This window comes from Nipponia nippon, unplaced genomic scaffold (assembly GCF_047370975.1).
Source record: "Nipponia nippon isolate SJK-2023a ecotype South Korea unplaced genomic scaffold, ASM4737097v1 scaffold_3, whole genome shotgun sequence".
NCBI lineage: Eukaryota > Metazoa > Chordata > Aves > Pelecaniformes > Threskiornithidae > Nipponia > Nipponia nippon.
Window position 1 is genome coordinate 73,387,316 of NW_028262347.1, and position 24,861 is coordinate 73,412,176.

A 24,861-nucleotide genomic window follows, 5' to 3' on the forward strand; every position below is an offset into this window, starting at 1 on the left:
GCGGAGAGGCGGGCACCGAGGCGGGTGGGGGTGCAGCCGCGCGAACAACGCGGCTGCTGATTGGCGCCGGCCCCTCCAATCGGCGGCCGCCTTTCACCCGGCGGCGAGGCGAAGGGGGCTGCGTGTTTCCGGAAGACGTGGCTGTTGCAGCCGTCGCTCCTCTGCCCCGCGCCCGCCGCCACCATGATCTCCCTCTCGGACACCCAGAGTAAGCGCCGCCCGGAGCCACCGGCGCTCCGCGGTGGGAGGCGGAGAGCGGGGCGCCCGCCGTGGGGCTGGGGGCGGCCATGCTGCGGAGCGGGGAGGCGGGGGCTGGGACGACGACGACGGACCCCGGTGGTGGCCGAGCAGCGCGGGGCGGGCCTGGCCCGTCGGTCTCGGAGCCGCCCGGGCCCTCGCCCTTTGTCCGCGTTTCGGCGGCGTGTCGGTTGCAGCTGTTGGAGCGGTCGGGCCGCAGGGCCCGGGCCGCCGTGGCGGAGAGCTCGTCTCCTTCGGCCCACGCCCGCTCGGGGCCCCGGCGCTCCGGCTGAGCGCGGCGCGGGGAGGCGGCTCTTGGCGCCGGGGCGGGAGTCGCCGAGGCGGGGTCCGGCTTGTGCGGGCGAGGGAGGGCCGTCGGCACGCCCGTTTGCCACCCCGCGGTGGTCCCCGACGGGCAGCGGCTGGAAACCAGCCGTGGCTGGGAACGGGAGGGCGCAGGCGGAGCTCACCTGGCCGCGCCTGTCGGCACCGCCGCCTCGCTAGGGCTGCTACAGCCGTGCTGGCCCCGGCCTCGGGTCTAGCGGCGGTACCGTGAGCTGTCGGGTGAAACGGAGGGTGAGGTGGGATGCAGGGCTACAGAGGAGCGCTCGGCACGGCGGATTCCCTCGCCCTGAGGAGGGCACGGCCGCCAGCGCCGCTGCCACCGCTGCTAGCGTTTGTGAGCTCTTTCGCGTTGGCAGGGGTGCTGGGGTGTGACGGCGGCGAGAATGAATGAAAGCTGAGCGGTAAACAACAGTAACAACTAGTTAAAGCCTTCTAGTATGCCTCCACGTGGACATGAGTGGTTTGGAATCGCTTAATTGTATGTTAGTGGCTTTGCTGTGTTTCTCTTAACTTGCTGTTATCACACTGAACGCTTGCAGGTGACACTGAGGGGGTTTTAAGGTGAGGACCAAGGTGCTCAATCTGAAGTGGAAAAAAGAAGTACTTGTATGTGACCCTAGTTTTGTTTTCACTGAATAGAAATACTTGGAAATAGAGATGCTGAGGGGGAAAATACAAAGAAATCAAAGTAAAGACGTTCATAAGAGTTTAAACTGCAAGGTAAAGGAGAATGTTAGGTCTTTGATTTAAATTGACATCTCACGTAAGATGCGTTTCTGCTATGGTTGCCATGAAAGGAAATGGGTCTGCTTGAGAAGCACTGTAGTGTCAGTTACGAAGGAGGGTAAGTGTGAAAGGTGCAGAAAAGAAAGTTAAAAGAACTAAGTTTAACTTGATAGCAGGATACTGAAATGGAGGTATTGGAGAGCCCATCAAGGCCAAGGATGAAGACTGGCAGAAAAGCAGGTTAGCAACATTCGAGGTCAATGATTTCTTGAGAAATTCAGGTGCCATGCTCTGTTACTGGGGTGAGTACTAACCCTTGGGGTTCACTTTTTAGATTTCTGATTGATTAAACCCTTGTGGGCTTTGCTTTTGCCTGTTCCCCTATCTTCCTGTCCAGAGTATTAACTGGAGAGAAAAAGAAAAGTCTTTTCAGAAAGAGGAGATCTGTTCACTGTTCTTTTTAGTTCCTCATTTGGGACGTTCAGCTAACTCCAGTGCTGACTCTGTTGGTTTTAATTATCAGAGCCAAGAGTAGTAATGAATATACTGTGGAGTTCAGGCGTTTTTACTGTTTTTCTGAAATTCTGAACATATTTCATCAGATATTTTTAAACTCACTGCTGTTTGGAAAAATGTGGAGTTAGCCACGGAGTCACTGGTGGAGTAGTGTGATAAATACCCAGAGAGGACCACTGCATTAGTTGATGTTTGGAATGTTAAATTTGCAGCTGTAGTCTAGAACATTTTTTAAGTGATTAATTGAATGGTGTTATAAACCACCGGTAACTGTGGAAAAAATGCACTTAGTTTTTCCCAAACAAATTAATTTTTCGATACTAAAAAATACTGCTAGCAAAATAATAATAATAATTAAAAATTGAAACTTTTCATAACCTATAAACTGCATTATTTTTTGTCTGCTGAGAGCCTATAGTGCATGATTCCATTGTAATTTTGTACACAAAAGATGGAGGATGTGTGTAGTCTTCCCTGAACTTTCACAAGCAATGTATCTTAAAATTAAGTCTTAATATTTACTAAGTTGTTTTGGTACAGTGCTGCAGTACTCTTGCATAGCTTATGGGATTTCTGCAGAAACATCAAGAAAACATTGCTCCCTCCTCTCAGTAAATTATAATAATTTAAAAAAAAAAATCTAGAGTAAATGTCACGTGGCTAGTGTATGTTTCTGCACTTCTAGGCATTGAAATGCTGTATTTGAGTAATATGGGAAGGCTCTTGTGCAGGAGAAAGCATTTAAAAATAGTTCACACCCTCTATAAAAATTCCTAGTTCATTGTTGCAAAGACTATGTACAAAATGTCAGTGTTTTGTTTTTTTTTTAATTTCCTCTAAAAATGCTCGTCAAATATATTTTCAAATTCTGATGTGAATCAAGTCAGTAATACCTTCTACTGAAATATTGGCAATAGAGAGTAATGCTCCTGGACTACTCATCTTCTTTCAGCAGTAATTTTGGGATTATGAGAATGGTGTTCCTTTTTTTTTTTTTTTTTTTCTTTTCCCTCCACTAATGAGAGAATATGGTTGACTTCTAAAGTGAATCTGAATCTGTTGTAGGATTAGGTGATTACAAACATGTTTCAAGTGAATACAGAAGTGTCAGAGTAGTAACTGCAGCAGCTGTTGGGAGTTGGCCTCTGCCATTTTGCTAGATCCCTACTTTGCACTGTGTCTGTGGGAGGAATGAATACTTGCTTCCCAGGACTGCATATTTATCTTATTGGCAGCTGGTAATTCTTTTGGAGTCCTGCCTCCAAGTGTTTTCCTTCCAAAATACCGATTGTTTTTGCTTTTCTAAAGTAAAGAGTACTAGAGAAAAGGGCAGACTGCAATTGTTATGTTGCCTTCAGTCAGCAGATTCACTGAAAATACAGCTTGCAATTCCATTTTTCATTGTAAATGAGTATTGAGAACGTCTGCAGTAAATCAGTTGTAGCAGGTTACTTAATAGTTTTAATTCTGGGTGGTTAAAATGCTCATAGCAAAAGTTTAAGTGGCAAGCAATATTGTAGAACTACAAATTTAACACCATGTGGTCTCCAACCTTGCTGAAAGACGAGCCCTTACAGAAGTTAGGGAAACTGAATGTTGCTGTAACAAATCTCTCTAAGCTGTTTTGAAATTTTTTTTGCAATAACTAAATGGAAGTTCTGAAATACGCAGAATGATACTCCTTTACTCCTGAGCACTTCAAGCAACCGTAAATGTTCAATTAGATCTACATTGCAGTCAAAAGTGCAACTAAAATACATTTAGGCCGATCTGGCTAACAGTAGCAGTGAAGGCTATGATAGTGTGGGTGGGGGTTTCTGTTTGTTTGTCTCAGGCTTGACTACACAAAACTACTGGAATCTTCAAGATAGATATATATATACATAGATACACACACAGACACAAACTGGGCTGCCAGCCTGTCTATAGCATTAGGGCTGTTTCTGCTAGCTGTTTTTATGTACCCTGTAGGCTTCTAAATTCTCTGGTCACAGGGATAGCAATAATGTAAGGGTGAGCACGTGGATAAATGCAAGGACTTTTGCAGCCGTATTGCTGCTGTTCATGTTATTTCTCTCCTATTCAGTCTGTGTGAGAGTCAAAGGAAGGCCTTAGAGGTTTAATTTTAAAAGTAGCATGTATTTCCAAGTGCGGTCCTCAAGATGCCTCAGAAGCTATTGTCAAGTGGTAGCTTTAATTGTAGCTTGACATTTCTAGCCCAGTTCCTCAGACAAACAAATCTTCCCTCCTACTCTTGCCTTCCCAATATTTTTTGAGTGACCTTTACAGACAAGCAGAATGCAAAGATATTTAGTGTCTACTAGTTGTGTGAAAACTGGGAACTGGCTGGAGACCCAAGCTAGTGTTCAATAGCCGTCAGTGCCTGTGTCCCTTGGAAAGAGCCTGCAGCATTAGTCTGAGCTGTGTTCAGCCAGGAAGTTGGGGGAAGCGGGACTGCTATGCAAGGGTATGGGAGGTGGGATGTGAGGTCTCAGGAGGATGGAAAGGACCAGCTTACTTATGTTACTGTGGTAAACATAATGGGATAAAAGTTGCAAATGGAAAACAAAGTTTCATTATCTGTTCACAAAGCAATCCTTTTCTCTATACAAGCGGTAAATCAAAAGGGATGTTTCTGCTATATGTGTATATGCATGCGTGCTTTTTTGTTGCATTCGATTTCAGTATATAGTTCCAAATATGTATTTTTTTGATAAGCAGCTTCCAAAGATCTCTGTCTGTTATTGAAGTAATTGGTGTCTACAAGACTTACTGTATTTGTACACTCAGGAAAGTTTTTAGGTGGTCCTAATATAGACTGAGTTTTTCTATAAATTTAAAATGTCTGTAGTTGGATGTTCTAAGTTTTTCATAATTTACGTTCTATGTTTTTCACAATTTTTATGCATGAATTTTTCCTACTACCATGTTTTGTTATGTGCCTAAATTTGTTTCTTTTTCAGAGATTGGAATGGGACTAACAGGCTTTGGAGTGTTTTTTCTTTTCTTTGGAATGATACTCTTCTTTGACAAAGCTCTTTTGGCTATTGGAAATGTAAGTGCCTGCTGTTTAGTCTTAGATTCTGCACTGCTTAGAATTATGTATATGATATATGAAAAATAAACTAAATGTGGAATAATATGGTATCGATTTGAAACTGGATCACAAAAAAATACTGTGGCTGTTTGGTATAAAGGAAGATTTATGCTCAGTGCTATGGGTGAATCATTTTTCCTGATGAAAGTTAGAGCAGCTCACATCAATCTAAATATTGTACCTGCGGGTCAGGCCTGCGGTGTGTTGGTCATAAAGAAGCAGCTTGTTCAACGGTTGTTATGCTGCTGCAAATAAGGCTTTTAGATTGGCTGTCATTACTAATGCTTTCTTTTTTGTGGTCTTGTAAGATAACTGTCAAATTTAAGTATCCAATTGGATAACAATAGTGAAATGTTCTGTACACACTGGCAAATGCAGCTTTGCTGTGCTTTGAGGAAAGAAAGAAGTATGAATTGCTGGTAGTCAGGGTTTAGAAGAGCCGATCACCCTTCATAATGGAGAGATTTAATATCTTCAGTTTTTACCAAATCAAAGTTTTCACTTAAAGCAGGATAGAAAAGAAATCCTAGTTCTGGTACACAAAATTCCCAATCCAAAGCAAATATAAAATGACAGGGTGTTTTCTGAATGTGATAATCTCTGTGCCTTTGCTGTTCTCAGCTTTGCCAGCCAGCCAGGAGCACAGTCTGGTAGAGGATTGCATCTTCTTTTGCTGATGCCTAAAAGTCTATGGTCAAAACTGATCAGTTTCATTGTGTGGCAGCAGAGCCAAATACTGAAGGAAAACTTTAAAACGTATCTTTGAATTTGGGTGCATTAGTTGAAGCATTGTTCTGAACCATCAATAAAGTGTATAGTGGAAGAGTAAAAAATAAAATAATGCTTATTTTTTCTTTTCCTAATGTAAGGTGGAAATATGAGATCCTGTTTAGGGAAAATAATGAAAACATAGGTGGGAAGAGACAATGAGAGGCTATATGCTAACCAGAGATAATACAAGAAAAGGTACTGTATCCTTACAGAAAGTTTAAAAAAAAAAAGTGATATCAAAAGGGAGAAAAGGTGGTAAGAAAATGGTTTATTAAATAACATACAAAACTTAAATTTCATCTATAATCTTGAGTAAAATCCCTTTTTCAGCAAAAACATTGCACAGATGCATGCTTACAAGCTGAAACAATTACAAGTCCTGTTGCTAAAGGACACTAAAAGTAGTTCTAAATAGTTGGGACTAATGTGATAGTGTTCAGTCTATACTGGAACTAGTAAATGGTAGAGAGACTATACACAGTGTAATAAAAAAAGGCAAAAAAAAAAAATACAAAACCAAAGGTAACTGATAATGCTCTTCAGCTGTTTTCCTTTTTGGCTTTGCACTGTTCAGTAGATCAGTACAAGCTATTGAAGATGTCCATGGTACAGAACAGAGGTGCTTTTGTAACACATCTGTTCTCAGTTTTTAGGAACCTTTGCTGTCAGTGGTACACAGTAATTATTCATAATGATCGTACTTATGTTACAGGACAGATAACTGTTGTCACCAGGTCTTTTGACATGATTGTGTTTGTCAGAGACCACAAAGGTAGACTCTACTTTTCAAGCAGCTGAGAGAAGAGTTTTGAACGGTAACTACCAATGCTTTAAGGTCAACTTCACAAAAGAAAATCACTAGTAAATTCCTTCTCACCATCTCTCTTTTGGTATTAAAAGGAGTTGTGCAAGAAATGCAATCTAGTTTTGTAGAATATATATATATATATATATGTTCACATCTTAAACTTAGGATTATAATTAGCTGTTTTCTTTCTTTGGTTGGTTTTTGTCTTTTCTAGGTTTTATTTGTGGCTGGCTTGTCTTTTGTTATCGGTTTGGAAAGAACATTTAGATTCTTCTTTCAAAAACACAAAATGAAAGCAACGGGCTTTTTCCTGGGTGGTGTGCTCATAGTCCTCATTGGTTGGCCTTTAATAGGAATGATCCTTGAAATTTATGGGTTCTTCTTATTATTCAGGTAAGGCTTGTTTCAAAATACCTTTCTGTATTGCTGTATCTAGGAATAAATATATTTGTTTAGTGTTGCTACATTACAGCTGACAAAGCGGCATCCTTTAAATGTTTGCTTTTGATAGATTATGTATAACACTGTTGATTTACATTTGCAAGAGGTGGAAAGTTGGTAAGTATTTTTCCAAGACTCAAATCTGCTAATGTTTGAGGCATATACCAAACTGACTTTGGTAATGTTTATGTCTAACCAAAGAATTGTAAAGCTTCAAAATATCTGGGACCCCCAGTTGTCAGGACTGCAAAGTTTAAATATTTCCTCATAAAAAGGCAACTTGGACAATTAGTATTTTTTTTTGGTGGGGAGTTTGTTCATTAACAAATGGGGCAAAATACCTGGTTACAAACTTCCTAGGTTTGTAATCTTACCATTTCATTACTATGGTAGCCCAGTGAAAAGGTGTTTCCTGTCATGTTTCATCACACTTGTGCCCTAGTAGAGTCAGAACTGCTGGTTTTGGTTAGCATTATCTGGACTAAGTTAAGGAAAGATAACAATTCTTATTTTTTGAATAGCAATCTTGATACATGTTATAGCTTTCACAGTGTGAAATGTCATTTAACTTCTTCATAAATGCAATTGTAATGGTGAAAGAATTTGACTCTTTACAACCTGTATATCTATATTTTTATCTTTATTTCCGTGGTTGAAGTTCCATACTTCAGTATAGAGCAAAGTACAAAAATGTGCTAATAAGAAAGACGAGAGGCTTTTAGTTGTTCCTGGACTTCTGTTCAGATGAAGACTGTTCCATTAATCTTATTAATCTAATAATGGACCCTAAAATATTTTCAAAGTGTTCAGCTGCTGGCTAAATAATACAGTTCCTGTTAATCAAAATCAAGCTGCTGTTCTCATGGCGCTCTTTTTCCACTCAGTAAAATTGTGTGGTAATCATGTATTTAGTTTAGATAAAATGTTTAAATATTTTTAACATTTCTTATTGTTCTACCCTATATGACTCTGAGCTCTATCACTGCAAGTGTTCTGAAAATCACAGTATTTTACTGAATGTATTGTTACTTCTTGCATGTAGCATTTGGATTTAATCAGCCAGTACAAAGCAAGTAGAGCGTGTTTCCAACCAAACGTCCCTCCTTTTAAAAGATCTTGAAAGAATTATAAGTTACTATGTCTAAGCAGGTATGGTTATGGATTATCTATTGGTGCTAGCCAGGGGCTAGCAGGGTAAAATAATGTTGATGGAATTATAGAAGGTCAGTAGTTATCCCTAGGTCACTAGGACTATCCCTTAGCCCGGAGGGTATCAACAAGGGATAGATAGTTCCAGGTGTGAATGTTTACCTGATCTGTTTTAATGTAAAACATCTCTGGACCATATTTTCTAGTGCTTGATAGTTCTTAGATTCTAAATCCCTTGCTACAATGTTAGCTAGTTACTACTTCAAACAAAGCTTTTTTGTTTGCTTCAGTCTTGTTCATTTCAACCATTATCGTGTTTTTGGCAACTTGCTCCTTTCTGAAGAATTTAAAAATGGAGCCTTTCCTCAAGTGTCGTTTTACGTGATTCCTCAGGATCCCACTGTTTGGTTGTGTAACAGAAAACTTTCCTGGTTATCATTGGTTTCTGAAGTACATCATTTTCTTAGGCTCAAGGAATACCAGATCGACTTATGCACCTTTGGATTTGTTAGGGCAGTATGTTGTGAGGATGGGTATTTCTGTGTATCCTAATGGTTCTAGTCATGTGCATTACTAGGACATTTATATGGAAAAGCTTTATTTTTATCAAGAGCAATTTAGCAATTCTAGTAACTTTACTTCAACTCAGACTAAGATAGTACAAATGTAAACCACTGTATTGTACTTTTTTCAGTCTCTTGATTTTTAGACCACCAAACCAGTTCCACTAGGTGTCCAGATCGCTCTAGAATCTTTACTCGTAGGTTGTTGTCTTGCATATCTAGACTACTTTTACACAGTCACCTTTCGTATGCCCTGTAGCAGTAATTGCAGTGACCAAGAACACTTAAACAAAAGGCAGGATTGCAAAGGTGGTTTGTTTTTTGTTTTGTTTTTTAAAGATGCATCTGACTGAAGTAAGAGAGAGATGCAATTATTATTTTACTCTGATTTAAATCTAGAATGTCTTTCCCTTAACATGCTGCTGTAAGTTAAGTTTCCCATCAGAGGTTTAGTCTTTTGCCATGCTTTCACATGCTCAGATTACATTCACTGGAGAAGGCTGTTACGGGACAGTAGCTCTTGTTGTATTCTAAGCTGCTTTTGGAGCCTTATTCAGATTACAGGCATCCAGAGTTATGGCTAACTATATTATACTGCCTATTCCTTATTCTTGGCTACACCAATTGTTTTAATTTGTTACAAGTGGTTTGTGTGTCCTGCATCACAATTTACTGGACCACTGAAGTGATCTGGTTTTTAAAAAAAGAAAATCTCCAGGAAAAACTTGCTGGTATTGATATTATCTAGCAAATAGTTCTTACCAGTGTAGTGAAGAGGATGATGACTTGTGAAACTTACTGTTTCACTGTGGCTGAGGTTTCATTACATGTTAATCCTTATTCTACGCAGGGAATGTGTAGCTCAACAAGAGAGAACTCGGAATGCCACCAGCAGCTGAATTGCTGCAGTTGACTGCAAACAGCTGAGATACTGCCATAGAAAATCTGTCTTCCTGCTGCAGAGACAGTGGACAGTGCGGGGGGCTACACCATAGCAGCTGTGTTAGGCAACATCCCCTGGTTCATGATGCAAACCCTTGACTTTACATAAATTTGTCAAATAAGTGAATAGGCAACTCTGTCATGCTTAATTTTCTTTAGTTAATGTAAAGAGTACCATATATGGTTTCAAAGCGGATTACTCAGAATTAACTTCAGCTGGTTTTGCATCGAGTATTGCAAGAGTGTATTTCCTGTAATGTAAAAAGAAATTATCTCAAAATATGTATGGTAATTTTGAGAAATTAGTTGGGAGCATCAGTTCTGTTGACTAAGTAGGGTATTCTTTCTTCAGTTATTTTTTGAAGAGCTGACTGAGGGTTGCCAACTATGGAGAAAATTAAGTCCATTTAAAAATAAGGTGTTTCTTTCCTGGTTTTCTCCTTTTTCTGCTGAATGGATGTTGATGTATTTGGTAAAATTAATGTGCTGCTAACAAAAGGTACAAGATTTTATGTAATCTTAGTTTAAAAAATACTTCCTATTTCTTCATTTTATAGCAATAAGAGAATAGTTTAAGTATAGAAACTAATACAGTCTTCTGATATCTTACCTAAAGGGGGTTCTTTCCTGTGGTGGTTGGCTTTATTAGAAGAGTTCCAGTTCTTGGCTATCTCTTGAATTTACCCGGTATAAGCTCGGTAAGTGTTTGGTACTTCATGCAAAATTTGAAGCTTGTACTGTGTTTTATTCCATTGTTGTATCAATACTAGAAATGAATCAGAAATAAAGCAAATATAACTTCAGAGCAGTGACTTTGGATGTATTCCTGTATAGTTCCTGCACCATACAGCTCACCTTTGTTCCCAGTGAGAGGCTTGTAGATGTAAAAGGAACAAAAGGACACCTTTGCGGAAGCTGTCCCTGTTTACATGTTGTGAAGTGGAAAGAGCCCTGGCCTGTGACTTGGTGCTGGGGTTCTGCTTCCTGCTTCGCTGTTGGCCCTAGGTGACTAGAGAGGTGAATCATGCCACTGTTTTGTGCCTCTTCTCCTGTCTGTATGATGAGGAGGACACTGTTCTTTTTTGTGTAGTATTTCGATGTATTTATGAAAAGTGGCCTGTAAAAGCAAATAGTTCAGTTCAGTGTTAAGTTGCAGCTCGTATGGTGAATCCAGAAACTCTCATGATGCATAATCATTCATCAAATATATTAAAGTCCACTGCACCAGACTACGTCTTGCTATTTACTAAGATTTGTATTTTTTCAAATGCAGTTTTCCATTTGCTTAACCAAATAGCCAGGGATTTGAAGACAATTAACAGGTGCCAGAAAGATGGTAATCTAGGGTGTTTCAGTCAACTACTTTTACTGTGCTAATTTCTGTATGTATTTAACACAAGCGTTTCTAACCCTAGTTTTGAAAGCAACAGTTTTAATAGCACTACTAAAAAATTAACAGGGGATATAACTTAGATGTATACAGTCCGCTTTTTAAAAAGTAGCGTTCAAGATCATCTGTTCCGATCTTACGGTTAGGCCAAGTTCTGGCTCATAATTCATGATCAATTGAATGTTTCATTTGTCAATTGATCTTACTTAGTCGTATTTAATTTGATCATAATGGGGTTAAATCTTGTTTTAAAAAGATAATTGTTAATGTTTTATTCAAAGCCTACGTAGGCTCAGAAGAGAATCCACAGTAATGGTCAGTTGAAATATCTTACTTGGTCTACTAATGCATGTGTGGCTGATACCGTATTGTTTTGTTTTAATCATTAAGCTAGCAGTGTTATCTGCATTCTTCTATTTCCTTTTTCATTCTGTTGCATCTTCATGTTGCACTGTTAATGTCTATATGAGAAAAACATGTCATGCAGAAACACAGTTGCAATGTAAGATTTTTAATTTTCACAAACTTAAATCATGAGACCTTGGTGAGTACTACTTGACTCTCATTTTCGGTCGCATACTAACTGTGCAAGTAGCAAGTAATATTTGAAAGTAACTTCACTGTACATAAACGTCATGCAGCTTAAAACCTTTTTGTCTCCTTTTCTACAGCTTGTAGATAAAGTTGGAGAGAGCAACAACATGGTATAATGACAAGAGGGCAGAAGACTGATTCTAAACTTATTGTATTATTTATAAAATCCTTTTGAAGAATACTCAGCACAAAGATTAAGTTGTGTACAAAGGAAAAGCTTGTTACATTCTTTACATAACAGTTTAAATTAAAATGTATAGTCAACAATATACATTAGAAAAGAAGCTCAGCAAGTATGCTTCTAGGAAAGTAACTCCAGAGTTCAGGAAGTAAACTGAAGAGGTGAAAGTCATGGAATAACCCATATTACAACTGTTCAAGACTACTTTTGTTGTTTTTGGAAAACATGCTAGAGGCAATGAACCCTTGTGGAATTAATGGAGCCTGTACTTTACCTCCTTATTTTGAAGGTGCAGTAGAGCAAACAGGCCTGCATTTTTAAGGGTGACCCAAACTTATCCAATCCTCTGCTTGCTATCCTCAGAGTGCAAAAAAAAAAAAAAAAAAGGAAACTTCTTGTGTAACGAGAGATGCGTCTTTGCATGAAGGTTAAGATGACTATTCATCTTTAAGTGTATTATGACAAAAAAAGGAAACCCTACACGGTTCTGTTGTAAACATTTTTGTAAATATGTGGCTGAAATAAAACATTGTTATCTTAATGTTTCAAAGCCAAATGTAAGTTGATTGTATTTGCCTTCTGTTTCAGAATATGCAAAAGGTCAATCGTTAGTAACTTCAGTCTTAAATGTTGGTTCTGAACATGTAGAGCTCAACAGGGAACTCTGGAAACTGACTTGAGCTCCTTCCAGTTTGTTCTCCTTGAGTCATGTTACACGTGCATCCGGATGAGAATGTAGCGCCTTGTCACTAACTTGAAAACTTTGTGAAATATGCTTAGTTCACAGAAAAAAATGCATTTGGTTAAGGTGCTGGCATGAACCCTGTGAAATGTATCTTATCAAAATTTGAACCTTTGTTTTTAAATAGTTTGAAGCTAAGGTTTCATTGTTTACTCTGGAACTACAAATTGACTTTTATTTTTTACAGTAATAAAATGAAAACTTAAAATTCTGTGTACGTGAGTCTCTGGGGCTAACTAAAGATCAAGTGCCAATCTCCATGTTTTGTAACTTGTTGCTTGGGTTATCTTCAAATAACTTAAAACTCCTATCAGTCACAGCAACAACTTTGCTGTTACAGAGATTCTTAGCGAACCTGGAATAAATGTCCCCTACAAGTGCAAGGGTCACATTTCTGCTTCTATTGGGATGTTAAACATTGTGCACTTTCAGTAGGTTTAATTACTTAGTATCCTCACCTAGCAAAACGTGATCATTAAGTAAATTTTATTTGTGGAGGCTTTGGGCGTTTCTGTTGTTTTTGACTTCCTTTTCCCTTAAATGTAATCCTAAAAAAATAACCAAAATGCAATGGTAGTATTTCAAGTAGCTATATAGTCTTAAAGGTCTAATGACTGTTTAGTGGTGGGTTTTTTTTTTTTCCTTTTTCTTTATTATGCAGTTAAAATTGGTGTTTTTCCAAAATAACTTTTATGTTAAGAAGAATCCTCATATACCAACCTGTTTGGAAGTTGCTACGAAGTTTATTTGTACAAGACATGTTTTATTTTCATTGCAACTGTATAAATAGCCACAATCTACTATTCCCAATGTTTTAATTTTCTTCTTTCTCAAACAGGCACAAAATGATTCAATGAAAAAATGCTATTGTATTTACAATTAATAGCATCTGAAAAATCAGTGGTTCTCTTTTATAGAAGATTAAAAAATGGCTATATTTGCCTGACGGCATGTGTGTTGTAGTTTACAGACAGGACTAAATATGGCTTGTGGCTTCTACCTCAGGAGATGAACCAATTTTAACTGCTCCCGTAGATCTGTTGTGTGTGAAAATGCCTAGAGAATAACACTACAGCAGTTTAGCAAACCCGTCTTGTTTGCTTTGGTAGAGCGCTGGTCTGTACTGTGGGAATCAAGTACTGTTTCAAGCAGACAGTGTTCACCATTTACATTAGAAGTCAGCTACCTGGAGATTTTTGTTCTTATCTTTTGAAAAGTAATGTGATGGGAAAGGTGGATTGCACCACATGACTATGGAGCTCTGACTGAAAGCAAAGTGCTTGGCAAGCTGAAGTACCTTCATCAACAAGAAATCTGATGATAACTTTCAGAGGTGGTGAATGTGTTGCTGTATATGATCTTTTAGCCCTCTGAAATGCTGGGATGTAGGCAGTTCGTCGCACTTTTATTTAATGCATCGTTCTAAATCAAAAGTCAATTTTTGTCAGATGTGAACTGTTGTGAAAAGTGTCTGAGGGAACAAAATTGTATGTTGAATTTAGCATAGTCTTTATCCTTCAAGGTAATGTTGGTTTTGAGGCAGTTTTGCCAAGATAAACGTGGGTGGCAGCAAAGGTCAAAATGACTTAGCCTTAAAGTGTTTCTGTCGTTGTAAAAATATCTTTAACAGAAACATGCTTGGAACGTTTCCCCTTTTAAATGTAATTTATAATTGCTGCTTTAAAAATCATAAGGATGGATCTTGTTCTGAGCAAATGAATACTGTAAATATCCTTGTCATACCTTGAATAAATGGGTACCTTTTTTTATAATTCGTCTTTGTGTCTCTTTACGTGCACATTTTAAGGAAGTGTTTTGACAAGTTTTCCGTTCCAAAAGTTAGGGGGTGCATGCTGTCACTGCTGGGCTATCTTACACTGTTGTGACTTTCGTAGTAAATAGTGTCTTTGATTAACCTTAAATGGAAAGGTTTCCTCTTTTTTGTACAATAAACCTTTTACATAAACATCCCCCTGGTTATTCAGGTTCCAGTTTCAAACACATCACCGCAAAATGTGGAAATTAGTTACGTGGGAAATAGGTTCTTTGTTAAACTGCCTCCTTTCCTTTCTGATGAAAATACTGTGAAACTTTAGGAGAAAAAGTGCACGCATCTAGAACTTAGAGCAGGTTCTAGTCCTTGTGCTTTCAGTTCAGTTCAAGGATATGAGCACAAGCTCTCTAGATCCTAGAGGGTGGCCTGATAAGTGGGTTTACTAGTCTGTGGTGTGCTGCAGGCTTGCAGCCTGCTGTTGAGGGTTTTCACGGAGGGAGTAGAACAGCAAAGCAGGGATTTTAATTGATTGTTGAGGTGGTGTGTTGGTGCTATGTGCTAATTAATGCCCTAAAAACTTACTTTGGCTGAAGTTCTAGCCTCTCAACTAACTTTTACCAAAGTTGGTTCTATCCTAACAATTCCAAAGAATTGTCACTTCCTAATTTAAAAGGGAAAAATCCCAGCTACTTCTAGTTATATTTGTTAAACTGTGAGAGGTACAATGTTAATCTCTATGTAGCTCGTGGACAGTTGCCATTTATTAACCAGGAATACTTTGCTATTGCTCACAATATGGTACCACTGTAGTTTAGAGCCCGTGACAAAAACATTGTAAAGAAAGGTATCTTGTCTCTGCAGTAGACGTCAAAGGTAAGGTTTTATTGGATTGCTTTAAAGTTGTTTCCTCGCCGGATTTCAAGGTGCGGATTCATCTAGTTGTTGCTTTTCTGGTTCACTTGATTATCAGGCTGGAAAGTAGAGTCCACATCCCTAAACCCAATGCAGTATGTATGTGTCCCTGCTGTCTCTTCAGATGTCAGTGCCAACCCTTGGACTCCTGTCTCTGTTTCTCTGGCTGCCATGTCCTAGCTTGTGTTGGCTGTTACTTCTACCGTTCAGATTGCCATTACCAGACTAACTTACCCAGCAGAATTTGGCCTTTGTGGCCCGTTTGTTCTAAGCTTTACTCCTCTAGTGTTGGTCTTGGCATATTAAAGCATCTTTCAGAAGACTTGGGATCTCATGCTCAGTCCAACGTAGAGGTTTTGCAGCTGCTGTAATCCCTCACCAGGCCTAATTTCAGCACAATTATTACATGCTAAAGCATCCTTCTCAAATATGTAACAATTTTCAGAAAAATGACAGGACTGATGTGGAGTGATTTGGTGTGAAATTCACTATCCCAAACTAAGTGTTATGACTGCTAATTTGGGATAGTGCTCAAGATCTATTTATAGAAATGCATTTATGTGGTTTTTACCAGTCATTAACGTGTCCAGTTTATCTTCTGAAGTAGCGTGTGTCTGGAGGTGTACTTGCCGAGAAGCATGTGTGTTCCTGTGGACTTTCTAGCAGATACCGTTTTTCACTGAAGCAGTAGTACCACTTTGCAGGGGAATGTAACGGATCTCCTATAAAAATACATAGGTTTGACGTGTCTTACAGCATATGATGCTGAAAGCTCATAAAAGCATTGGATTCCTAGCTGACTTACTACATGCAGGAATTTCTCCACTGAAAGGGCAACAGTGTTTAACCTGCTCTTTGCAGGGGTATAGATCTCATTAAGATCCAGGAGCCGAGATGTTTATAACCGAGAACCGGCTCCTGCACCACCGAGCTGACAGCGTAGCAGACCACGGACAAAACCTAAGCGACCCCCAACCTCCTTATTTTCCTTTTTTTCGTGCCGGGCTCTGAACCTCGGCTCGGGTCCGAAGCGGCCCCTTGGCCGCCAGGGGGAGCCGGGCGGAGGAGGAAGGCGCGGGGCCGGCCGGGGCGGCGGCGGCGGCGGCGGGGCCCGGGGAGCAGCGGCGGGGGCCCGGGGAGTCGCCGGCTCCGTGCGAGCAGCGGCGCGGAGCCCGTGATGCCCAGCCTCCCTCGGGCAGCGAGCGGGGTTGTACCTGCAAAGGCGGGGATGGAGATCAAGCGGGGATACCTCATGCGGTCCAGGGCAAAAGATACTTTTTACGGTCGTCTTTTCAAATCAGCCGTGCAACGAGCCAGCGGTTCAGGGTCCGACGGCCGATAGGTGAGTGGGACCCGAAAGATGTCTTCACAATATCTGGCTGGTTTGTTGTGTACTTCTGAAGCCTTTTCAAGCTTGCTTTAATTTAGGCTGGGGAACCGCAACGTGGCTTCGAAACGCGAAGCAGATGTTGAGCTTTTTACAGAGCGCCGTTGGCGCCGCCGCGCTGGGCGCCCGCCCCTCTCCCGGCCGGCGGGGCCTGAGGCGGCCGGGCTGCGGCGCGGCGGTGGGGAAGGCGGGCTTCCCGCTCGCCACCGCCCAGCGGCCTCGCTGCCTCCTGTTCTCCAGGCACGCAAAAAGCTCTTCCAGGAACGCCGGAGAAATCAAGAGTTCACATTGATTTCTGCAATTTCATTCTACCGCGTTGAAATAAAAGGCATTTTCGGCCCAAAATGTTTTGCACCACAATCACATCAGGTCAGTCTTTAAAGATTGATTTAGTTTTCATATTGAAACCAAGCAGTTCAGCTGAAGTCTTCCAGGTGGCCTGGCTGAGTGGCTTTTATCATTAACCATCTATGTGCATCCAAAGAAGGGCAACGAAGCTGGTGAAGGGTCTAGAGCACAAGTCCTGTGGGGAGCGGCTGAGGGAGCTGGGGTTGTTTGGTCTGGAGAAGAGGAGGCTCAGGGGAGACCTTATTGCTCTCTACAACTACCTGAAAGGAGGTTGTAGCGAGGTGGGGCTCGGTCTCTTCTGCCAAGTAACAAGGGATAGGACAAGAGGAAACGGCCTCAAGTTGCACCAGGAGAGGTTTAGGTTGGATATTAGGAAAAACTTCTTCACCGAAAGGGTAGTCAGGCATTGGAACAGGCTGCCCAGGGCAGTGGTTGAGTCTCCATCCCTGGAGGTATTTCAAAGACGTGTAGAGGTAGTGCTTAGGGACATGGTTTAGTGGTGGACTTGGCAGTGCTAGGTTAATGGTTGGACTTGATGATCTTAAAGGTCTTTTCCAACCTAAATGATTCTGTGATTTTATGAACTTATGTGGAGAATTATCCTCAACTTGCTTACCCCCCCCCCGCCCCCCAAGAAAAAAAAACCACAACAGCACAAAATACCCAGTGTTTCCCCTCTCTTACTTCTCTGCCAGTTTTTAAGCAGGCCTGAGTGGGGGAGAAAGAAGCGACTTAGCAGTTATGAAATCTCAGGAGTTATCTTGGATGGGGAGAATGGACTGGCGAGGAATCATGGTGCTTCCCCCTTAAAGAGTGAAGGAGAGGGTTGATTTTGATGAGAACTCAGGATTCATGCAGCCCAGGTGCTAAAGCCTCAGATGGAGCCAGCTGAGCAGGGCTCTGCTGCTGCCTCGGCCTCTGAGGTGCTGCTGAAACCTACCTCTGGTGCACCGAAACTCCTTTTAAATGCCTTTTGCGGGCTTTGCTTCAGAAGCGCGATTCACACTTTACCTTCTGCGGCGCGAAGGAAGCTAGCTGCGGGGCGGGCAGCGCGCAGGCGAGGCAGGCGCGGCGACCCAGAACCTTCTGGAAGGGGCCTGGGGCCGGGGCCCTGCCCCGCCGCCGCTGAGGAGGCTGTGAGGAGGCGGAGGAGTGGCGCTAGAGGACAGAAGTCTGGAAGAAATGTTGGTAACAAACTCTGTCCTTCGTTAATTCCTACAGCGTAATGTTTTTCTTGCCTCTCAGGGCAGAAATAAGTGACACATTCACAAAGTGCTTATTTAGGAAGAATGCGTAAAGTGCTGTTTCCCTGAGCGGGTGGGAATGAAAGGGCAGTAGATGTTGTGTTTATTTGGTTCCAATTGCCCTCACACATGCAGGCCTTTCCCTTTCAGCCTTTTTCTTAGTGTTTTCCTGGTTGTCAGGTGTTCTGTGGCTGCTTTCCCCTTTATCTTCTCTCACAACTCTTGTTTTTTAATGTTTCTTTCTGAGAGTGTAATTATGCAGGCTACTTCTTTGTGAAGATGCCAGCTTAGATGCTTCCCGCCCTTTAGCATCTACAACAATTACTTCCTACTCCCATGCTTTTTATCTGGGTTTTCTAAACCCAGATCACTCTATTAATTCATTTTACAGCAGAGCCCGCACACAGCGGAGCTGGCATGTCCAAGGAGGTGGAAAAATGGCATGAGGATGGAAATGAGCACCAGGAGAAGGTGCTGCCAGAAAAAGATCTTGCTTCTCTGAAAATAACATCCACTGAAACCTTGCATCTCACTCGAGCCCTTCTGTGAGGTGACGTGTGCCTGTGAGTACAAGAGAGGCCACTGTGCCTTTATCTTTCTGTTTCTACAAAGAATCCTAACTGTTTCTTCTGCTTTTCCAAAATGAAGACTAGTAATTGCAGCCATCGCTTTCTGTGAATAAGGCTTATTATTTCAGCTTCTCCTGTCATTCTGTTGTAGCCCAAAATGACAAGACTCTAAATGACCTGTCCTTCTCTGAAATAAAAATAATTAAAAAAATAAATCTTACCCTAATATTTTGTACATATATGAACACACACATATGTACAATATTTACATAATACACTTTTCTTTTTTTTTTCTGTTAGGAAATTTCTACGACATCAACCTGATTCTCATCCAAAGGTTTCTCTTTTCCTCACTTTAAAAACTTTCCACAACTGTATTCCCAGTTCTGCAAGGCAGCTATATGGAAATCAGGTCCTGCAGTTACCTTAATTGTTCTGAAGAGTTTCAATTTGGGACTGAAATCAGTCACAGGTTTTCCCTGAAGAATATTTTAGATGAAAGTTGATTTTTCCTTATTTTAAATATTTATGCCAATGCACTTTCATACAGTTGCAGAAACTCAGCATGATTGAGTTTTAGTACAAAAGCTAAGTAGAAGCAAAGTATTTCAGAAAGATCAAAAAGTACCATTCTGATATTTTTTAAAAAGATACTTTTTTTTTTTTTTTAAATAGCTTTGGAATGCATTTCAAAAGGGCTTATATTACAAAAAGCTTTGAAAAAGTTAAAAGGTCAAAATCAAACCGAAACACGAATTTTGTCAAAATGATACCTTTTGATTGAATCAAAATTGCTTTCCCCACATTTTACTACAGGAAGTTTTCATTCCATCTCAGAAGGGAAAAAAAAATCTCAAAATTCCAGCTTTCTTTTAAATGGAAAACCTGGTTTCTGCCCACCTTCACCCTATCCTCTTCCTGCAGACTGGGATTATCAGAGGAAACCTTTGAAAGTGCATCAAGCTACGGGCTTCCACCCTTCATTCCTTGCAGAATTATGGAATTATACAAGCTGCCTCTTACAAATTCCCCATTTGGCTTTATATCATAGAGCCTTTTCATTTTCCCAATGGTAGTTCCTCATATTTCTGTGGCTAGAGTTTAAGTTTATTCCGTTCTGGTTTGGATAATGTGCATGTTTAAAACCCCTTTGGTCCTCTGCAAAAATTCCACTCAGGAGCCCACAGCAAGCAGAAGGAATGCTGTGCTCTTCTGCACGGCTTCTGTGCAGACCAGCGAAAGGAACGGAACATACTAATCACAGGTTTTTGTGGCCACTCTGCAAACATAATCTGCCCCTAGGGCCCCAAGTATCACAGCTCCTATTCACCTTGTGAATCTCTAGAACTTGTGGAAACACTTTGGACTCGAAGCACATAAGTTACCTAATTCTCCCATATCTGTGAAAAACTTACTCATTAAAACTTCTAAAGTTTAACAGTGCTGTCAAGCGTTCGCAGAATGCTTTGCATTAATGGAAAATCTAGCGTAGAAATGAAGAATGTCCTGTTTTATGAAAATGAAATATTCAGAATGTAGAACATTTATGTTGTTATTGATGGATCAGTACAACTGATTGAATCAGTAGAGGTAAAGTCAATGTCCCTTGCATTATAACTTCTGGGGTGTTATGTAAGGAAGCGTAACTAGATTGAGGCAACGCAAGCCAACACTGCAAAAATATGTCTGTATGGCACATTTACTGATGGCAATTTCAGGTTTTGGGGTGTTGCAGCAAGATGCAAGTTTTGAGGTAAGTTCTGTAGCTGCTTCTCTGAGTTTTGGTCTCCTTTTTCTGCTTTTTATTTGCAAGTTCAGGGCCAGCTTGACTATCAATCTTTTTAATATATATCCTAGATAACTTGGTGTTTTGGCTTTGCGCAAATCCTCTGTAGTTCAGATAACATTTCTCCCATCCCTTTCCTTTCCTTCGCCTATTTCTTAGTTATGCCCAGGCCATGGACTCTGCTGTGTACCTCAATATCTGGCCGTAGTTTGAGGATGACTTGAAATGCATCTCTATGGTGCAGCGTGATGCAGAGAACTTAGAAGGAAAAAGGGCTCACAGCACAATACTGTTCTGACTGGGAAACTGAGGTCTGGAAACAGTAAAACTGCATTCAAAGAGCTTTTTTGCTAGAGGGGTTCAGGATACTGAAGTTAAGTCTGGGGAAACTGTAGAACCTGTATTAAGGAATGGAAAAAGATATATAGATAAATGTCACGTTGGGGAGCAGACTCAGCATGACTTTTCTGAAAGGAAATCCTGACCTGCCTATCTGGAAACTTCTTTGAAGGATTCAGTGAACATGCAGACAGTAGAGGTCCAATTGATACGATCTATTTGGATTTCCAAAGGACTTGACAAGGTCCCTTACCAAAGGCTCATAGAAAATAAGCTCCCATAACAAAGGTGTTTTTATAGTTGCTCTCATTAATTGGTTAAAAGATAAGAAACAGAAGAGAGAGAGAGTGTGTGCAACTGAGAAAATGGTAGGGAAATGGAAGCAAATTGAGAAAGGACAAAGTCTGCTGATGAGATTAACACCTGTGGGGTAATGGTGTTAAACAATTCAAGCACACTAGAGCCATCTGCAAAGAGCTGCAGAGGACCCTATGAAATTGAGTACACAGTTGTCAAAATAACATATAATAGTATCTGCAAGTATAAAATGATGCACATGGCAAAAAATGCTAAATTTCTGTAAACAGTGATGGGTTATGAATGACCTGTTACCTTTCAGAAGAGAAATCTTGGAATTAGATAGTTTGTAAAAATATCAATTCAGTTTAGTGCTCAGGAACAGTCAAATCGGGAAATAGAACACCAGGCATTATTAGGAAAAGAAAGAGAGGGAAAAAAGCAGATTAAAAGTAAATATGGTGACCTGCATTTTGAGAGTTTTGTGTAGTTCATGTCTCCATCCTAAATCAAGGATGATCAAGGGTATGGAACTGTTTTTATATTAAGACTAAAAAGATTAGGACTCTTCATCTGGAAAAAGGAGATGGCTGACAGAAGATTCAATGGTAGTCTGTAAAATCATAAATAATATAGAGGGATGAATATTTTGATCTTCGTTTGTGTTTACAGTCTCACAATATCAGAATAAGGGAGCATGATGTGAAATTTCCAAGTGGCAAGTTCAAAATAAAACAAAATTATGTATTTTTTCCACAGAACAGAGCTAAATTGTGGAACTCACTAGCACAAGATCTTATAGATGCCAAATTTTACATGGGTTCAAGGAGCAATTAAATTAATAGAACAAAAATCCATGGAGAACTGTTATGCCTAAAGACTCCATCTTTCAGGAAATTGCTGTGGTACAAACCTCTTGAGGCAAAAAGGGCCATCAGGAAAGTGCCCCTGCGTGCTTATTCTGTGCTCGTAACTCTTCTGTAGGCATCGTTATTGTCGACTGTCAGAGACAGGATATTGAGTTAAATGGACCTTTGGCCTGACCCAGCATGTTTGTTCCTACCTTGTGGTTGTAATCTGAAGATAATTCATCGTGAATGGATTGAATTGCTCTCATGAGCGCTGGGTAGTAGTTCACCGATGATGAATTGTATCTGTCTGGTGCTGGTTTGCTGCCTTCTCTGCCTCCTGCTTTTTGCTCCATCTTTCTTCTCTCCTAAATAGCCACTAAAACATCACTGTTCACGTGAACTTTCATTTCGGGTAGCATCGTTTACCCACGTTTCTTTGGAATCCAAATTTTTGTAATTGTATTAAGTAGCACTTTCTTAACTGGCTGAAGAGTGGCAGGAGCAGAGATGTTTATGTAACCGATCTCTGGCACTACACAAGAGAGAATAATTCATGTACATCATGCAAAGCAGGACCTGACACTTTTGACAGTAGCACTGAGATGAAACAGCTTACTACAGCTACTCTCAAGCAGATCAGAAGGGGAAAACATATATGAAAACAGTAGTAAAGGAAGAAAAGACCTAACCGTAAGATCAGTAAAGATGAAAGTAAGCACATTGTGAACATTACGCTGTGGTTATACTGGGCTTTTCTCTTAAAAATTCACGGTTTTGTTGTACTACTACTGTACAGTTTCCCTGGCTGCAGCACTGGCAGAGATAACAGAGTAGACCGGCCTCTGATGCCAGGTACCCACGCTCAGAAATCAGAGACACAGAAGTACGCGCCAGCTGGCTGCAAGATGGCTGGCTGGGGTACGAAGAGCTGTGAAGGTGTAGCTACATGGGCTTCAGCATGGGCTAGGCACTGGTTAGCAGGGGGAGGACACAGAGCCCCGGTGTGAAACATCTGGCCATCCCAGCTACCTCCAAATAAAACGGGTGGTGCAGGCCCCTCCTGCGTTCGTGTCCAGCGCTGGAGGACTTAGCACAAGTTGTGCACGTAGTGGTGGAAGGCGGAAGGCCTGGGGGAAGCCTGCCTTGCAGCGAGAGAGCTGAAGCGATGGGAGGGAGAAACCGTGAGGTGTTCGGTGTGTCAGACAGCTTGGACGCCAGGAGGAAATGACTCAGAGACTGAAAATGATGAGTTTCTTAATGCTTGTTAAGGGAGAGGGGTAAGAAGAACGTGTTATCCTCAGTGTAAATTACAGTAAAAACATTTCATTGTCTCTGCTGGGTAGGCGCAGCGCGTGATGTGGGGCCATTTTAGGGACGAGCCACGGGCCACGACTGACCCTGCCAGCCGACCTGCCCCTGCGGATAGGTGCGGGCGGTGGGTTAGCTCCCGCCGGCCCGGGCCGCGGCCGGGGCGCTGCCGGTGCTTCCCGAGGGCAAGGAGGGCGAGGGCGAAGCGGGAGGCGGCGGGGCGGCCGCCGGGAGGTGTGCCTGCCCGCCGGGAGGAGGCAGGCGGGGCGGCCCGCAGCCCCTCGCCGCTTCGCCCAGCGGCGGCCGGCGTGCGCGCCGCCCTCGCCCGCTGATGCAATCGGAGCCCGCAAGCGGCGGCAGCGGCCACGGCAGCGGCGGCGGCGGCGGCGGCGGCAGCAGCAGCAGCAGCAGCAGCAGCCGCCCCGGCGGTCCCCGCAGGCGGATCAGCCGGCCCCGATCCCGCGCAGCGCGCCGCCGCCGCAGCCCGGGGCTCGGCGATCCGCGGGGCTCCATCACCGCCGCCGCCCGAAAGGAGCGGCGGCCCGCCGAGAGCCCGCTCTGCCGCGGCAGGGAAGCACCCCCCGCTTGCCAGCATGATCAAGGTAAGCGGGGCGGGTTTCCTGCCAAAATCCCCTCTCCATCCTTCGGGGGATGCGGAGTAGCAGAGGGACTTTTCCTTGGCAAACAAGGAAGCGGTAGTTTGCTGATTTGTATTTACAGATTTGAATGCTCTTATTTATTATTTATGCTTTGCGAAGGAGATTTCTGTCCCCAAGAGATTTGCTGTTTGAGATTCAGAAGCAGGATGTGTGTCATTCTACCTCTTTCCATGTTCTTTCACTGCAGACAGCATGTGTGGAAAAGTCGGGAGGGAGAAGAGGGGGGGGGAAGGGAAGGTGTATAATTTCCTCGGGAGGGGGGATTTCTTACTGTTTATTTGTAACATGGGACTTTTAATGATTAAAAAGAAAAAAACTGCAAAGGGTATGGTCTCCTGGCAGGCATCATGCCTTTTTACGCCTTTGAGTTTATTATAGGTCTTATGTCTGCCATTGTACTAAAATAGACTACGGGTAAAACCCAGTAACATGTATTTAGAGGTTTTGAGTAATTTCAGGAATAACTTTAAATAACGGAAGAGGAGTTGTCGGTAGTGAACACTAACGTGAGAGATGAGCATCTGTGGGAACTATCCTTTCATGAAAGTCATGTTTATGTTCTTCTGCTTAGTGAGGCTGATCTGGGGATTAAAAAGAAGTCTTCGTTGTCAGGACAAAGGGCATGGAGATAACACGGGTGCTTTTCAATTAGGTTGAGGGAACATCACAGACACTTTATACCCTGTGGAACAGCTGCACTAAGAATAATTCTTGGGTTTTGAAGAAGTCTGTGCAGGGCTGACTGTGAACTTCGCAGCTGCAGCCCGATGCCAAAGTTAACAGCTGAGGGAAAACAAGACCGAGTTATTTGCTGTCCTTGGGTAACTATAACAGATGGAATATGGGCACAACAGGTATTTGACTGGCAGGTGTCTCCCCAACTCC

The 24,861-nt window shown here is 41.9% G+C and overlaps 2 protein-coding genes across 5 annotated transcripts in view; both read left to right on the forward strand.

Moving 5' to 3' along the window:
- The first annotated feature begins 57 nt into the window (after positions 1-57).
- On the forward strand, positions 58-14,274 carry GOLT1B (golgi transport 1B). 3 transcript variants are annotated; one of them, XM_087766979.1, is made up of 6 exons: positions 60-208; positions 4,788-4,879; positions 6,715-6,893; positions 10,212-10,293; positions 11,267-11,300; positions 11,657-14,274. In XM_087766979.1, the coding sequence occupies exons 1-5, from the start codon at positions 184-186 to the stop codon at positions 11,273-11,275; spliced, it is 387 nt and encodes a 128-aa protein (XP_087623105.1). In that variant the 5' UTR covers positions 60-183; the 3' UTR covers positions 11,276-11,300; positions 11,657-14,274. The 3 variants fall into 3 exon arrangements, with proteins under 3 accessions (XP_087623104.1, XP_087623105.1, XP_087623103.1); XM_087766978.1 differs by lacking the exons at positions 11,267-11,300; positions 11,657-14,274 and adding an exon at positions 10,869-11,228 and having other exon boundaries at positions 58-208; XM_087766977.1 differs by lacking the exon at positions 11,267-11,300 and having other exon boundaries at positions 68-208.
- An 8,993-nt stretch (positions 14,275-23,267) lies between these two features.
- The window catches only part of BCAT1 (branched chain amino acid transaminase 1), a 68,673-nt gene continuing 67,079 nt past the window's right edge, over positions 23,268-24,861 (forward strand). The window contains exon 1 of one of the 2 annotated variants that reach the window (XM_087765419.1): positions 23,268-23,286. Coding sequence is in view for 1 of the 2 variants with exons in the window: in XM_087765417.1 (XP_087621543.1) it covers positions 23,911-23,919 (9 nt within the window). In the remaining variant the exon portion in view is untranslated. Of the gene's footprint in view, positions 23,287-23,787; positions 23,920-24,861 lie in introns of those variants that run through there. The other variant, XM_087765417.1, reaches the window with a different exon arrangement.

Bases quoted from the DNA above. Each gene is read 5' to 3' on its own strand.
- GOLT1B (XM_087766977.1), top strand. From the start codon at position 184: ATGATCTCCCTCTCGGACACCCAGA. The intron at 6,894-10,211 runs GTAAGGCTTGTT...TCTTACCTAAAG, and splicing joins GGGTTCTTCTTATTATTCAG to GGGGTTCTTTCCTGTGGTGG. The intron at 10,294-11,656 runs GTAAGTGTTTGG...CCTTTTCTACAG, and splicing joins ATTTACCCGGTATAAGCTCG to CTTGTAGATAAAGTTGGAGA.